This window comes from Salmo trutta, chromosome 4 (assembly GCF_901001165.1).
Source record: "Salmo trutta chromosome 4, fSalTru1.1, whole genome shotgun sequence".
Taxonomy (NCBI): domain Eukaryota; kingdom Metazoa; phylum Chordata; class Actinopteri; order Salmoniformes; family Salmonidae; genus Salmo; species Salmo trutta.
The window spans coordinates 38,931,891-38,948,491 of record NC_042960.1 but is presented as its reverse complement, the minus strand read 5'-3'; the positions used below and the strand labels follow the sequence as shown (position 1 = coordinate 38,948,491).

At 42.7% G+C, this 16,601-nt stretch overlaps 1 protein-coding gene across 3 annotated transcripts in view; it reads right to left on the bottom strand.

The window, feature by feature from the left end:
- Positions 1–16,126, bottom strand: part of LOC115192334 (ecotropic viral integration site 5 protein homolog) — a 100,245-nt gene extending 84,119 nt beyond the window's left edge. For 2 of the 3 annotated variants that reach the window (XM_029750706.1, XM_029750708.1), the window contains exon 1: positions 15,862–16,126. In XM_029750706.1, the coding sequence (XP_029606566.1) occupies positions 15,862–15,945 (84 nt within the window). In that variant the 5' untranslated portion in view covers positions 15,946–16,126. Of the gene's footprint in view, positions 1–15,177; positions 15,437–15,861 lie in introns of those variants that run through there. The other variant, XM_029750707.1, reaches the window with a different exon arrangement.
- Positions 16,127–16,601: the final 475 nt, after the last annotated feature.

Here is a 16,601-nt window from a genome sequence, read left to right as displayed (position 1 = left end):
ATTAATATGCAATATCCTCCTTTGCATATTTGGGTATTATTCTTCACATTAAAATAATAGCCAAAGGCTGAATATAATAATGATCATTTCATTCTCCCCGAGTGCTCCGAAGCACCTCTCACTCACATGGCTCGCCGTCACGTGATTGGGTCTTTCTCACAGGCTACAAGTGAAGACCAACACATCGGGGACGCAACTGCGCGCATCCTTATCCAATTCCCAGGTGCATATTGAAGATAATGGAAGGACTGTCCACATTTACTTTGTCAGCCAACAACATAATTAGGCCTAACGAACAGCAAAAGCACTAGCCTGTCAATCTACCATCCCCTATAGTACAAAAGTTTGTGCAATAAATAAATATTCCAAACATGGTCTGGGACAGTTGTGGGACGCGATAGATCCCAAATTAATACAACCACTAGCATACATTTTATTTTATTTTAAATGAGCTCTGCCCCAAACAAGACCGGTAGCTGGTTGAAAGAATGCCAAGCCAAGAGTGTGCAAAGCTGTCATCATGCAACATCATGCTACTTAGAAGAATCTCAAATATAAAATATACTTTCATTTGTTTAACACTTTTTTGGTTACTACATGATTCCATAGGTATTATTTCATAGTTTCGGATGTCTTCACTATTACTCTACAATGTAGAAAATAGTTAAAAAAAAATATTAAAAAAAACACTGGAATGAGTAGGTGTGTCCAAACTTGACTGGTTTCGTAAGTATTCAGACCCTTTACTCAGTACTTTGTGGAAGCACCTTTGGCAGTGACTACAGCCTCGAGGGTATCACACCTGTATTTGGGGAGTTTCTCCCATTCTTCTCTGCAGATTCTCTCAAGCTCTGTCAGGTTAGACGGGGAGCATCGCTGCACAGCTATTTTCAGGTCTCTCCAGAGATGTTCGATCGGGTTCAAGTCCGGACTCTGGCTGGGCCACTCAAGGACATTCAGAGACTTGTCCCGAAGCCACTCCTGCATAGTCTTGGCTGTGTGCTCAGGGTTGTTGTCCTGTTGGAAGGTGAACCTTTTCCCCAGTCTGAGGTCCTGAGAGCTCTGGAGCAGGTTTTCATCAAGGATCTCTCTGTACTTTGCTCCATTCATCTTTCCCCTCAATCCTGACTAGTCTCCCAGTCCCTGCCGCTGAAAAACATCCCCACAGCATGATGCTGCCACCACCATGCTTCACCGTAGGGATGGTGCCAGGTTTCCTCCAGACGTGACACTTGGCATTCAGGCCAAAGAGTTCAATCGTGGTTTCATCAAACCAGAGAATCTTATTTCTCATGGTCTGAGCGTCCTTTAAGTGCCTTTTGGCAAACTCCAAGCGGGCTGTTATGTGCCTTTTACTGAGGAGTGGCTTCCGTCTGGCCACTCTACCATAAAGGCCTAATTGGTGGAGTGCTGCAGAGATGGTTGTCCTTCTGGAAGGTTCTCCCATGTCCACAGAGGAACTCTGGAGCTCTGTCAGAGTGACCATCGGGTTCTTGGTCACCTCCCTGACCAAGGCCCTTGCTCAGTTTGGCCGGGCGGCCAGCTCTAAGAAGAGTCTTGGTGGTTCCAAACTTTTTCCATTTAAGAATGATGAGGCCACTGTTCTTGGGGTACCCTTCCCCAGATATGTGCCTTGGCACAATTCTGTCTCGGAGAGCTATGGACAATTCCTTCAACCTCATGGCTTGGTTTTTGTTTTGTCATGCACTGTCAACTGTGGGACCTTATATAGACAGCTGTGTGCCATGCAATTGAATTTACCACAGGTGGACTCCAATCAAGTTGTAGAAACATCTCAAGGATGACCAATGGAAACAGGATGCAACTGAGCTCAATTGAGTCTCATAGCAAAGGTGCTGAATACCTATGTAAATAAGGTCAAGGGGTCTGAATACTTTCCAAATCCACTCTATGTTCAGAGTACATAACAAGAGATTACCGTGACTCAACGGTCATATGGAATTTCACTGCAGTCATGACTCATGACTGCCGGTGTGGCGGTAATATGGGCAGCCCTAAGCAGAACCTCCAGACTTCCGTAATATTACAGATTTTGTTAACAGCTGGTGCACAGAGGCACACACCCCTGAGCTTCCCAGAAGCCACCGTTCTGTCCTGCCGATGTACAGAAAAACCAGCTAGATTTATATTTACCATGTCCTTGTTCAGTCACGATTAAGAAACATTGGATATTACAGTTCTTCACATCACACTGAAAGGATAGTCACAAACGGAGCTCATCCAGTTTATGCTCCAGTGATTGCACGTTCGCCAATAGAACGGAGGGTAGCGGCGGTTTATCCACTCTTCGACGTAGTCTCGTCAGGTATCCCTTACGCCGACTTTTATAGCGCCTCCTCTAAGTGTCGGGAATTTGGGGATGGTCCGGGATACTCAATGTCTTTTGCTTCCGACCCATTGAAGTAGAAGTCCTCGTGCAAATCAGGGTTAATGATAGCTGTTCTGAGGTCGGGAAGCTCTTTTCAGTCATAGGAAACGATGGCGGAAACATTATGTACAAAAAAAAAATTAAGATCAGCGCAAACTAAAATACATAACATAGCACAATTGGTCAAACGGACGCCATTCCCTCCAGCACTATATTGGTAGCGACAACACCTCTTTCCACTCAGGAGGCTGAGATTTAGGCCCTCAGATCCTCAAAAAAGTTCTACAGCTCCACCATTGATAGGATCTTGACTGACTGCATTACTGCTTGGTATAGCAACGGCGTATGGCCCAGTACGTCACTGGGGCCGAGCTCCCTGCCATCCAGGACCTCTATACCTGGCGGTGTCAGAGAAAGTCCTAAAAATTGTCTCAGGCTCCAGCCACCAAAGTTATAGACTGTTCTCTCTGATACTGCACGGCAAGCAGTACTGATGCACCAAGTCTGGAACCAACAGGACCCTGAACAGCTTCTACCCCCAAGCCATAAGACTGCTAATTAGCTAACCACTAGCTACCCGGACTATCCGCATTGACCCTTTTTGCACTAAATCTTGACTCATCACATATGCCAGTGTTGCCCAACTCTGGTTCTCGAGTACCCCCAACAGTACACAGTTTTGTTGTAGCCCTTCACAACACACCTTATTCAACTCAGTGAGGGCATGATTAGTTGACAAGTTGAATCAGGTGTGCTTGTCCAGGGTTACAATAAAAACGTGTACTGTTGGGGGTACTCGAGGACCAGGGTTGGAAAACACTGACATTCGCTGATGTTACTGATTATTATCTATTTTGTTTCCTAGTCACTTTATCCCTACCTATATGGACATATCTACCTCAATTACCTCGTACCCCTGCACATTGACTTGGTACTGGTGACCCGTGTATATAGCCAAGTTATCATTACTCTGTGCATTTATTCCTTGTGTTATTCTTTATTTCTATTTGTTTCCTCTTTCCTCCGCATTGTTGGGAAGGACCCGTAAGTATGCATTTCACTGTTAGTCTACACCTGTTCTTTACAAAACATGTGACAAATAACATTTTATTTGAACCAAGCCAGGCTCTTCTAACACTGTCCAAAATGGCACCCTATTCCCTACACAATTAGTGCACTGCTTTTGACCAGAAGCCAATGGGGCCATGGTCAAAAGAGTGCACTATGTAGGGAATAGAGTGCCATTTGGGAGGCAGCCTCCCTCTGGGAGCCAAGAGGAGGATGCAAGGGTGTAAGAGAAGCTCCCTCAGCACATCCCCAATGTGTTATGCCAGGCAGAACTAACCGGTAGGAGAAAAGATTACTCTGGGATTGACATAGAAAGGGAAGGAAGATGAGAGAGAGAGTAGCCTGATCCAGGGTTTAATGCTTCAGATCGTTTGTGCCAAGTGAACAAACACATATTGTAGTACGGTACAGTGAGAGCCTCACCCTTATGTCTCTCCGCTGAGCACCTAAATCAAAAACATTCTGACTGTTGTGGAGGTGCGTCTGTGCACTGGGACATAACAGCGGAGGGGAACACAATTAGAACATGATCTCGCATACAGTGCTTTAATACTAGGAACAAATGGTCCACTGAGATTATGTACGATTTACTGTCTAAAATCTATAGACCTGTCACAAAAAGAGGAGTAGGCTTATTCTTCTAGCAGGCTCAGACAGGCAACTCACTCAGGCATAGCACTTACTCCAGGAGTAAAGGCGTCTGCATGCCTCCCAGCCGAAACAGTTAGTCCATACATTGTGACGTTTTTGTTCGTTTCGGACTTCGGTGAAGGAGCCGAAGTCCACGCCCTTTCGTCGGTGATTGGTCAACAGTAGGGATTCTTCAATAAAGTCTTTGTCATCATTCAATGAGACAACATTTTTTATTTTAATTGAAAAATACTGCACCAAACTTCTTAGATGTAAAATTGCCCGACTAAGATCTCTCCGGCAAAAACCTAAAAATTAACGATCGATTTCAAGAGTCATCTTAGATTAATTATGACTATTTTGAGGAAGTGTATACTGGCTATGGCGTCTCAAAAAGGACTACTCAAAAACTACAATTGCGTATTTTTTATCGTTTTTCAAGCGAAGGTCTTTTAAGGGAGTATGCGAGCACACTCGTTCCGTTTGGTGCCAGCCGAACTGAAGCATGCTGACGCCTTAAGCCTATGTGGTTAAAAACCTGATGAAAGGGTTTCTACTCGTGCACAGGTGGTAGGCTACCCATACTGACATTCTTCTCAGCAGCTAGGCCTATGCCCAGTCTGGGTCCCCCCTACATAAATCCTGGTTGGGTGTAGTCTATAATCATTCCCTCTTTTGTTAAGCCAAGGAACAGAGCGGTGAATGAATGGTGGGGCTGCATCCCAAATGGCACCCTATTCCCTATATAGTGCACTACTTTTGACCAGGGCCCATGGGGCACGGGTCAATAGTATTGCACTATATAGGGAATAGGGTGCCATTTTGGATGCAGCGAGAGAAGCATTCTGCATGGCTAATGAAAGGCACGTCTGAATAAAAGGGCTTCTTAGCAAAACAACGTCGCCAGTGAGATCAGCAAACTGAAACTCACCAAGGCCAGCAGCAGTCAAGAGCAATGCATCTCAGTGCAGTGCAGCTGAAAAGACAAACCTCGGGAATTGTAGCACTACTAACTCAACTAGGATAAGCCAAATCCAGCTATCAATTAGACTATTTTCCTAATTTGTTACATCCTGTGAATTATGGAAACTTTCTTTCGGTATGTAGGCATGAGGAAAATCAAAGCTTTTAATCCATTGCTGTCACTTCTGAGGGAGAAAAGTAAATGAGAGAAATAGAATTGCATCAGCAACAGAACTGGAATATTATTTATATTGCACCTGCACATAAACATAAACATAAACATTCTCTCCACACGATAAGAACTCAATCGCAGCATGGCACTGCAGGGAGATTAGAAAACAGAATGTTAATGTGGGCCACCTTCAGAGAACAAGAACATACATTCCATTTGCTGTTGTCTGAGAGACTATGGGAAAGGAGGGCTGCCAGAAAGGGCACACAGTCTGTCAGGCGTGAGAATAAAGGCTTTTCAGTTCACACAGAGAAGGCATCTCAGATTGGTGCAGTGTACATTCAGCATTATCAATGGCCTCCTTGAGCATCTTTCCTCAATGTACAATGCAATAAGCGTTATACGGTTAGCTGGGACTCAAATGGAAAACCTACGCTAGAAAATTTACATGTGGCCTACAACAGTATTCCCATGTTGACACCATGGAAGGGGGCTCCTCCTTACAACTTTCAAGAAACGCATTCAAATACACACAGCACTGAATACATTATCAATGGTGGCGACTCAACTGGTTTTATGACAACAAACATCCACACACCATGATGTTCTTAAGCAAATGAAAACACCACAGAATCTGAATGGGTAGTTGGTGGAATGTTGCTCTGCTAAATCACTCCATAGGATTCACGTGGAGCCTGCCATACCGGTAGTCTACTCTATATGGTTAGACAATTATGAAGGGGAAGCGTTCTGTCATAAAAACAACCAAAGTCTCTGACAGAGGGCAAGTACAGACAAGCCAGTCCTCCACAAGCCCAGTCTCTCTCAGTGGTGTGATTAAGATCTGAAGTCACACTCCCACACTACTCCTCCTAGCCAACAAACGATCCAAGAAAACACCAAGAGGTTACATGGCAGGAATGTCTGGCCAGGACTGTGATACGGCAGAGCAGACCAGCATGTGACTCAATTACAAAGCACAAATGTCTAAAACAGGTGTGCCTATGAGGAGTCCAGTGCTAAGGCAGTAGTTTCCGAGTTTAATCAACTAGGCTAGGTCTAAGATAATAGGCAGCCATTTTTAGTCTGAAGTTGTTCATGGTGCAGGAAGAGAAAGAGAAACGTGAGTGTCAGCTAGCTACAGGATTACTAGCCAACAGCCAGCATAGAACAGATGACTGCACACCTGGATCAGCAGTTAAGTGGATCAAGTTGAATAAGGCTCTGGTCAAAAATCGTGCACCATAATATCGGGAATAGGGTGCTATTTGGGACGTAGCCATAGAGCTGGGTTCGGGTTGAGGAGGATTCCTGCACATTGAGAGTGCAGCTAGATGATGATTACTTCCAAGGATCAGATGGAAATGGTGGGGTTTATGGAAACATTTCAGCAGGGATTTCCTCCTATGATGAAAAGTCCTTGGTGTGCTTACTTTCAATGAAAAGTAAACACGCTAAGAGGAGGAGAACGGAAAATCTATGCCCTCGGCTGGCCCTACCTACATGACTGTTATTTCTCACTGTACACAAAGAACTGGATGGTTGTACAGTAGAGGCGACAAACGTTAGCTACTCTTCTCTCTCAGCCAATAGCCAGCAGATCTGACCCGCTTGCTTACAGTTGCACTAGGGTCGGACAGCATTCTTGTGTATATTAAGACACAGCGGAGCTGGCGTGTGGGGGCGAAAAATGTATATTAGCATTACTTTAAATGGTAGGTATGTACAATCCTGTACTCTGGTTGTGTAAATTGCTGTTTTCACCTAACTCTGTGCCTAATCCAACACGGGTCTTTTGTTCTTGCCCCCACCCTCTGTACTCTGAAACTTGCATGTTCGGAACGAGGTATGTCCGTTTCAAACAAGTCTCTCCTTAACCTCTATTCTAAGAACTAACAGTTCTTAGTACTCACAAGAGAACAGGATATTTGGCCACCTCATCCAGTGGATATCTGTAGGTTTGACACATTGAGACAATTGTGGTGGATTAAGGAAATGTAACAACGTTGGGCTAGATAAGACAAGACCCAACTCAGAATCATTGAGATCTCACAATATCAACTCTATACTTCAGTATAGAGATAAAAGTGGAGTCGCAATTCAACGGCTCAGACACGAGACGTCTGTAGTCCCCGCCACATACAATCACAGACTACAAAAGGAAAACCAGCAACATCGCCGAGACCAACGTCTTGCTTCCGGACAGGCTAAACACACAGATAACACAGTGCCACCGACACGGCCCGCTACCAAGGGCTGTGGACTCTCCTCTGAGGCCGACGTGAGTAAAACATTGAAACATGTTAACCCTTGCAAGGCTGCCGGTCCAGACCAGAGGTCGACAGATTATGATTTTTCAACGCCGTAACCAATTATTGGAAAACCAAAAAAAGCATATACCGATTAAATTGGCCGATTTTTACATATATATTTGTAATAATGACAATTACAACAATACTGAATTAAAACTTATTTTAACTTCATATAATACATAAATAAAAATCTACTTAGTCTCAAATAAATAACGAAACATGTGCCATGTAAAAAAAGCTAACATTTAAGTTCCTTGCTCAGAACACATGAAAGCTGGTGGTTCAATATTCCCAGGTAAGAAGTTTTAGGTTGTAGTTATTATAGGACTCTCTCTCTATACCATTTGTATTTCATATACCTTTGACTTCTGGATGTTCTTATAGGCACTTTAGTATTGCCAGCATAATCTCGGGAGTTGATAGGCTTGAAGTCATAAATAGCGCTGTGCTTCAAGCATTGCGAAGAGCTGCTGGCAAATGCAGGAAAGTGCTGTTTGAATGAATGCTTACGAGCCTGGGGCTGCCTACCACTGCTCTATCAAATATCAAATCACAGACTTAATTATAATAAACACAGAAATACGAGCCTTAGGTCATTAATATGGTCAAATCCGGAAACTATCATTTCGAAAACAAAAAGTTTATTCTTTCAGTGAAATACAGAACCGTTCCATATTTTATCGAACGGGTGGCATCCATAAGTCTAAATATTGCTGTTACATTGCACAACCTTCAATGTTATGTCATAATTATGTAAAATTCTGGCAAATTAATGACGGTCTTTATGAAAAAAAATGGTCTTCACACAGTTCGCAACGAGCCAGGCGGCCCAAACTGCTGCATATACCCTGACTCTGCTTGCACAGAACGCAAGAGAAGTGATTTCCCTAGTTAATATTGCCTGCTAACATGAATTTCGAAATATGCAGGATTAAAAAAATATCCTTGTGTATTGATTTTAAGAAGGGCATTGATGTTTATGGATAGGTACATTGGTGCAACGACAGTGCTTTTTTCGCGAATGCGCTTGTTAAATCCTCACCCGTTTGGCGAAGTAGGCTGTGATTCGATGATAAATGAACAGGCAACGCATTGATTGCAACGCAGGACAAGCTAGTTAAACTAGTAATATCATCAACTATGTGTGGTTAACTAGTGATTATGTGAAGATTGATTGTTTTTTATGAGATAAGTTTAATGCTAGCTAGCAACTTACCTTGGATCCTTGCTGCACTCGCGTAAAAGGTGGTCAGCCTACCATGCAGTCTCCTCGTGGAGTGCAATGTAATCGGCTTCCAAAAATGCCGATTACCGATTGTTATGAAAACTTTAAATCAGCCCAACTTGAAAATCGGCCCAAATTAAATCGGCCATGCCAATTATCTCCCTATCCCAGTCTGCTGTCCCCACATGCTTCAAGATGGCCACCATTGTTCCTGTACCCAAGAAGGCAAAGGTAACTTAGTCATTAAGTTATCGCCCTGTAGCACTCACTGCTGTAATCGTGAAGTGCTTAGACCCTAGACCCACTTCAATTTTCTTACCGCCCCAATAGGTCCACAGACAATGCAATCGCCATCACACTGCCCTATCCCATCTGGACAAGAGGAATTCTTACGTAAGAATGCTGTTTAGTGACTATAGCTCAGCATTCAACACCATAGTACCCTCCAAGCTCATCATTAAGCTCGAGGCCCTGGGTCTGATCCCCACCCTGTGCAACTGGGCCCCCAGGTATGAAACATCCCCTCCACTCCGCTGATCCTCAACACTGGGGCCCCAAAATGGCCCACCCACACAGACAGCACGGTGAAGAAGGCGCAACAGAGCCTCTTCAACCTCAGGAGACCAAAGAAATGTGGCTTGTCACCTAAAACCCTCACAAATTTTTACAGATGCACAATTTAAAGCATCCTGTCAGGCTGTATCATCGCGTGGTAGGGCAACTGCTCAGCACGCAACCACAAGGCTCTCCAGAGGGTGGTGCGGTCCGCCCATTGCATTACCGGGGGCAAACTACTCGCCCTCCAGGACACCTACAGCTCCCGATGTCACACTAAGGCCAAAAAGATCAAAGGACATCAACCACCCGAGCCACTGCCTGTTCACCCCGCTATCATCCAGAAGGCAAAGTCAGTACAGGTGCATCAGAGCTGGGACCGAGAGACTGAAAAACAGCTTCCATCTCAAGGCCATCAGACTGCTAACTTCATACGGGGATTGAGTTTGACAATAGCCAGTGAAAAATCAGAGCGCCAAATTCAAAACCACAAATCTAATAATTTCAATTTCTCAAACATACGACTATTTTACACCATTTTAAAGATACACTTCTCCTGAATCGAACCACGTTGTCCGATTTCAAAAAGGCTTTACAGCGAAAGCAAAACATTAGATCATGTTAGGAGAGTACATAGACAAAAATAACCACACAGCCATTTTCCAAGCAACTAGATGCATCACAAAAACCCAAAACACAGCTAAATGAAGCACTAACCTTTGACGATCTTCATCAGATGACACTCCTAGGACATCACGTTACACAATACATGCATTTTTTGTTCGATAAAGTTCATATTTATATCCAAAAACAGCATTTTACATTGGCGCGTGACGTTCAGAAAATATTCTGCCTCCAATACTGCCGGTGAATGTGCACAACAATTTACAAAAATACTCATCATAAACGTTGATAAAATATTAAAACTGTTATTCAAAGAATTATAGATGGACATCTCCTTTATGCAACTGCTGTGACAGATTTTAAAAAAGCTTCACAGGGAAAGCACACTTTGCAATAATCTGTGTACTGCGCTCAGAAAAATACACTAGGCAATACAGATACCTGCCATTTTGGAGTCATCTAAAATCATAAATAGCATTAGAAATATTCACTTACCTTTGATGATCTTCATCAGAAGGCACTTCCAGGAATCCCAGGTCCACAATAAATGTTGTATTGTTCAATAAAGTCCATAATTTATGTCCAAATAGCTCCTTGTTGTTTGCGCGTTCAGTTAGCTACTCCAAATGTAGGAAGCGCACGGAAAATGTCACCGCGAAAAGTCAAAAAAAGTTATATTTACGTTCGTTCAAACATGTCAAACGTTGTAAAGCATCAATCTTTAGGGCCTTTTTAACGTCAAACTTCAATAATATTCCAACCGGACGATTCCAATGTCAAGAAAAACGTTATGGAACACAGCTACCTCCTCACGTGAATGCGTGCCAATGAACTGATGTCCTTCCCTGAGTCAACAACTTCCCAGCCTTCTTGTTCACTCTCTGTTCACTGCAAAAAGCTGAAACAAGGTTCTAAAGACTGTTGACATCTAGTGGAAGCCTTAGGAAGTGCTAAATGAATCCGTAGTCACTGTGTGTTAGATAGGAAATGACTTGGAAAGATTCCACGCATCAGATTTCCACTTCCTGGTATGATTTTTCTCAGGTTTTTGCCTGCCATGAGTTTTGTTATACTCACAGACATCATTCAAACAGTTTTAGAAACTTCAGTGTTTTCTATCCAAATCTAGTAATAATATGCATATCCTAGCTTCTGAGTTTGAGTAGGAGGTAGTTTAATATGGGCACGTATTTCATCCGAAAGTGACAATACTGCCCCCTATGCGATTGGTGTCGTAAGAGGTTAAACAGCCATCACTAACATATTAGAGGCTGCTGCCTATAGCCATAGATGACACAAAATATACTGCTCAAAAAAATAAAGGGAACACTTAAACAACACAATGTAACTCCAAGTCAATCACACTTCTGTGAAATCAAACTGTCCACTTAGGAAGCAACACTGATTGACAATAAATGTCACATGCTGTTGTGCAAATGGAATAGACAACAGGTGGAAATTATAGGCAATAAGCAAGACACCCCCAATAAAGGAGTGGTTCAGCAGGTGGTGACCACAGACCACTTCTCAGTTCCTATGCTTCCTGGCTGATGTTTTGGTCACTTTTGAATGCTGGCGGTGCTTTCACTCTAGTGGTAGCATGAGACGGAGTCTACAACCCACACAAGTGACTCAGGTAGTGCAGCTCATCCAGGATGGCACATCAATGCGAGCTGTGGCAAGAAGGTTTGCTGTGTCTGTCAGCGTAGTGTCCAGAGTATGGAGGCGCTACCAGGAAACAGGCCAGTACATTAGGAGACGTGGAGGAGGCCGTAGGAGGGCAACAACCCAGCAGCAGGACCGCTACCTCCGCCTTTGTGCAAGGAGGAGCACTGCCAGAGCCCTGCAAAATGACCCCCAGCAGGCCACAAATGTGCATGTGTCTGCTCAAACAGTCAGAAACAGACTCCATGAGGGTGGTATGAGGGCCCGACGTCCACAGGTGGGGGTTGTGCTTACAGCCCAACACCGTGCAGGACGTTTGGCATTGGCCAGAGAACACCAAGATTGGCAAATTCGCCACTGGCGCCCTGTGCTCTTCACAGATGAAAGCAGGTTCACACTGAGCACGTGACAGAGTCTGGAGACGCTGTGGAGAACGTTCTGCTGCCTGCAACATCCTCCAGCATGACCGGTTTGGCGGTGGGTCAGTCATGGTGTGGGGTGGCATTTCTTTGGGGGGGCCGCACAGCCCTCCATGTGCTCGCCAGAGGTAGCCTGACTGCCATTAGGTACCGAGATGAGATCCTCAGACCCCTTGTGAGACCATATGCTGGTGCGGTTGGCCCTGGGTTCCTCCTAATGCAAGACAATGCTAGACCTCATGTGGCTGGAGTGTGTCAGCAGTTCCTGCAAGAGGAAGGCATTGATGCTATTGACTGGCCCGCCCGTTCCCCAGACCTGAATCCAATTGAGCACATCTGTGACATCATGTCTCGCTCCATCCACCAACGCCACGTTGCACCACAGACTGTCCAAGAGTTGGCGGATGCTTTAGTCCAGGTCTGGGAGGAGATCTCTCAGGAGACCATCCGCCACCTCATCAGGAGCATGCCCAGGCATTGTAGGGAGGTCATACAGGCACGTGGAGGCCACACACACTACTGAGCCTCATTTTGACTTGTTTTAAGGACATTACATCAAAGTTGGATCAGCCTGTAGTGTGGTTTTCCACTTTAATTTTGAGTGTGACTCCAAATCCAGACCTCCATGGGTTGATAAATTGGATTTCCATTGATTATTTGTGTGATTTTGTTGTCAGCACATTCAACTATGTAAAGAAAAAAGTATTTAATAAGATCATTTCTTTCATTCAGATCTAGGATGTGTTGTTTAAGTGTTCCCTTTATTTTTTTGAGCAGTGTATATAAAAATGTCACACCCGGCAAAGGGGCCTTTAGGTTATGTACAGCAACCCCAGATGTAAAATAATAAATAATGGTTACTTCTCAGAAAGTATTGAGCTTTTAAGAGGAGTAAAACAAGGCTGTCCATTGTCTCCTTATTTATTTATTTATTATGGCCATTGAAATGCTAGCTTTTAAAATTAGATCCAACAAGAACATCAAGGGGTTCGAAATCCGGAAGATAAAAACAAGTGTCAATGTATGCTGATGACTGTAGTTTTTTCTTAAGTCCAAAATCTGGAAACCTGTACAGTCTCATTGAAGATCTTGATCACTTTTCTAGCCTACCTGGACTAAAACCTAATTATGACAAGTGTTCCATATTACGTATTGGATCATTAAAAAGACAATGTTAACACTACCTTGTAGTTTACCAATAAAATGGGTGGATGGTGAAGTAGACATACTTGATATTCACATCTCAAAAAAATATAAATGAACTTACCACAATCAATTAATAAAAAATATAAATAAGAAAGGCGCCTTGTGAGAAAGATGACAAACAGTAACATACACTCTGACCTGAAATGATAAATCCCATATTGATCTTTCACACAATCAGGACAACCGATGTGAAATGGTTAACTAGTTAGCAGTGTGCACTAGTAGCATTTCAATTGGTGACGTCACTCGCTCTGAGACATTGAAGTAGATGTTTCACTAGTTCTACAAAGACCGCGTCAGTTGTGGATGTGTTCAGAGGGTCCCTGGTTCGATCCCAGGTTGGGATGGAAGCAATACTGTACACAAGCTGTACTGTGCAAGTAGGCTAATAGTAGGTCTACTATTGAAACAGATAAATGAAGCCGTCAACTCAGTAATTCACAGGTTCCAGATCTCACCCCCTTTTTAAATGTTTTTGCTCTCAAAGTCAAACTAATAGAACAATAACAAAATGTGATGTTCTATGTCCATAACACTTAAAACCCACCAGGAGACCACTTTTGAGGTCTGGAAAAATCTAAGAAATTTTGTTTTTGTGTAGTTACCCTTTAATTAATGTACCCAGGCACCTAGCACTGTTGTTTGGTTAGCGGTGTTTCTGTAGCACATGAGATGGAGTTTCCAAAACAAATGGCTTTCCTGTTCCTTGATTGATTGAAATCTGGACAATTTACTACATATGAGGCATGTCTTACCTTGCTTCAAAGTAGCCTATAGCCAAAATCCCACCATAGAAACATGGGAGGCAATTATTTTATAGACTTCCTCATATGCTTTCTTCTATTGGTTCTTTCAACTTTCTTTCATTGTCTAGTAGCCAAAGGCATTATCCTACTCATATTAACAACACATGATAGTTGTTGCATCATTAGATCTCCCCTCTTTCTAAATATCTAACAGCTATTTGAATCTGTCCATGAAACCACTTGCATTTGCTGTGCACATTTTAGAACATTGTTTTCCGCAAGTGTGTATTTTGCATTTGTGAAATTATTTAGATGTAATACGAAAGTAGAGGGATTTATGTTTATAGAACAGTACTGCAATTCAGAATCAATTCACGTTTAGATGGAGTATTTGGCTGTTATAGCTTCCAGAGCCAATTCGCCCTTTAAACAGAACATGCAATGTCCTTGGACTAAGGAGCAATGTTAGGCTCCTTTCGTCCAATATTGGGCTCCTCCGACCCTAGCGCAGCTGTAAGTAAGCGGATCAGATCAGCTGGATAGTCAGCCAGGTACTGTTCATTTGAAGAACTCACCTGGAAACTGACTGGTGGTGGACTTGAAACAGATTAACTTAAAACTATATCAGCTATCTTTAAAGTAACTGTAAAACAATAAGCAAAAAACGGTTCTCCTTCAACCATTGTGTGACTAAAAATGTAACTAGCTACAGTAACTGAAGTGTTTAACGGGGGTTGTTTGAAGTATCTGATGAGGTGTGAGTTTTGTTTGCTGTCCACATATGTAACCGTTACTTTCTGAAGTTCCTTGGCTGGCTACAGGAAATAGTTTGCATGCAGTTTAGCTAACTAGCGATGAATTATGAATTCATAGCAAACACTTGTGCATATCATCGATGAACAAACAGCTTATTAGCTATGGAAGTTGCTAGTTAGTTAGCAAGCTAGGTAGCTAACCAGTTAGCTAATGCAGTTTACATGATTAGCCAGCAAGTTAGCAAACTAACGTTATTTAGTGACATAAAAAGCTAAACTGAAATACAGTGCCAGACGCATGATTAACTCCAGACTATTTCCAAACACTGTAGCTAGCTAGCTAACATGAAACCTATCCGGCTGGAGAGGAAAAGTAGCTTGACAACTATTAACGTTAGCTAGCAACATCTCCTTGCTCTCAAAAAAAAAAAAACTGAACCGTGCTTACCTTGCCTGGAAGCCTTTTCAACCCTCAGATATCAATATGAACTTTCCATGGACAAAAGTACAACTGCACAGTCTTGCGCAATTGAACTGTAAGGAGTTCAACAGCCCGGTTTCAGATTTTATTTAATGCCGAGTTTTAGTTTGCTTGTTAGCTGCCGCTAGCTGATTCCACCACCAGGCAACAGCTCCACCGTCCAGCCCATCGAGCCGAATACGTGTAGCCTACACAAATCTACAGCCCGCTCGTGCCAACAAAAGGGCAGCTCCAATGTTTACATCCACTGTACAGAGCATGCGTCACATCAGTCGACCTCAAAAAACTAACAACTGAAAGATAGTACACTACTGCCATCTACTGTTTATTTTATTGCCCTACACTTAGCTACATGAACTTCTTTAACTCTTTGGCCTCTTCATAAACGCCATTTGCTAGCCCTATAGGTTTTTTTTCAATTATGCAAGTTCATGTCAACCATTTCTTATCAGCACACAACCTAAAACACTATCAGAGAATATAGTAGACCCATTGGATAATTCTGTATCAGTTTTATTCTCATAAATCTAAACAGTTTTCTTAACATATTATATTTGCTCTGTAAAACAGTATGTTCCTATCAGCTGTAGTCTACTAAAGTCAAGAGTAACTACAAAGAAATGGAAGCCAATCACTACAGCACAAACTCACCTGAGGCTCACTGTTTCTGACAATAGTATCAATTCCACAGGAAGTTTTGGAATTTTGCTGCCCGGAGTAGATCACAGCAAACATCCCACACTCAGAGTGGGTGACAGACAATGTCAATGAGAATATGTCCAAATAAAGGTTCACGATCAGCTGTCCAGCTCAGACTGAAGAAGCACTTAAGCATTTTCTAAGACAGGTGAGAAAGAGGTGAATGGCAGAGCTGACTTTTTTGGATCCACATATGAACAAAAGGTCATCAAACAAACTTTTCTGGTTTTACGTGGAAGTACTTACATAAATATCATATTTCTTATGTTAGCCACACCCTTGTCTGTCCTAAAAAAAATGTCTGACGTATGACTCTTGCCTAGGCCATACGTACATACAGTATGTCTGTTATGGACTGAAAATAGATACAGTACAAACCACATACAAAAAAAAACACCCATATGACGACGTTTGTATGTTCTGTACAACACCCTTTGGGTGTGTCTGTTGTTTTTATTATTAACATTCTCCTTTCGCAAAATGTAGATATCTTACAATAAGGAAAACAAAATATACATTTTTATTCAGTAAATTGTGCCATTAGAAAGTATTCACACCCCTTGACTTTTTCCACATTTTGTTACGTTACAGCCTGAACTTAAAATTGGTTAAAAATGAAAAGCTGAAATGTCTTGAGTCAGCAAGTATTCAACCACTTTGTTATGGTAAGCCTGAATAAGTTCAGGAGTAAA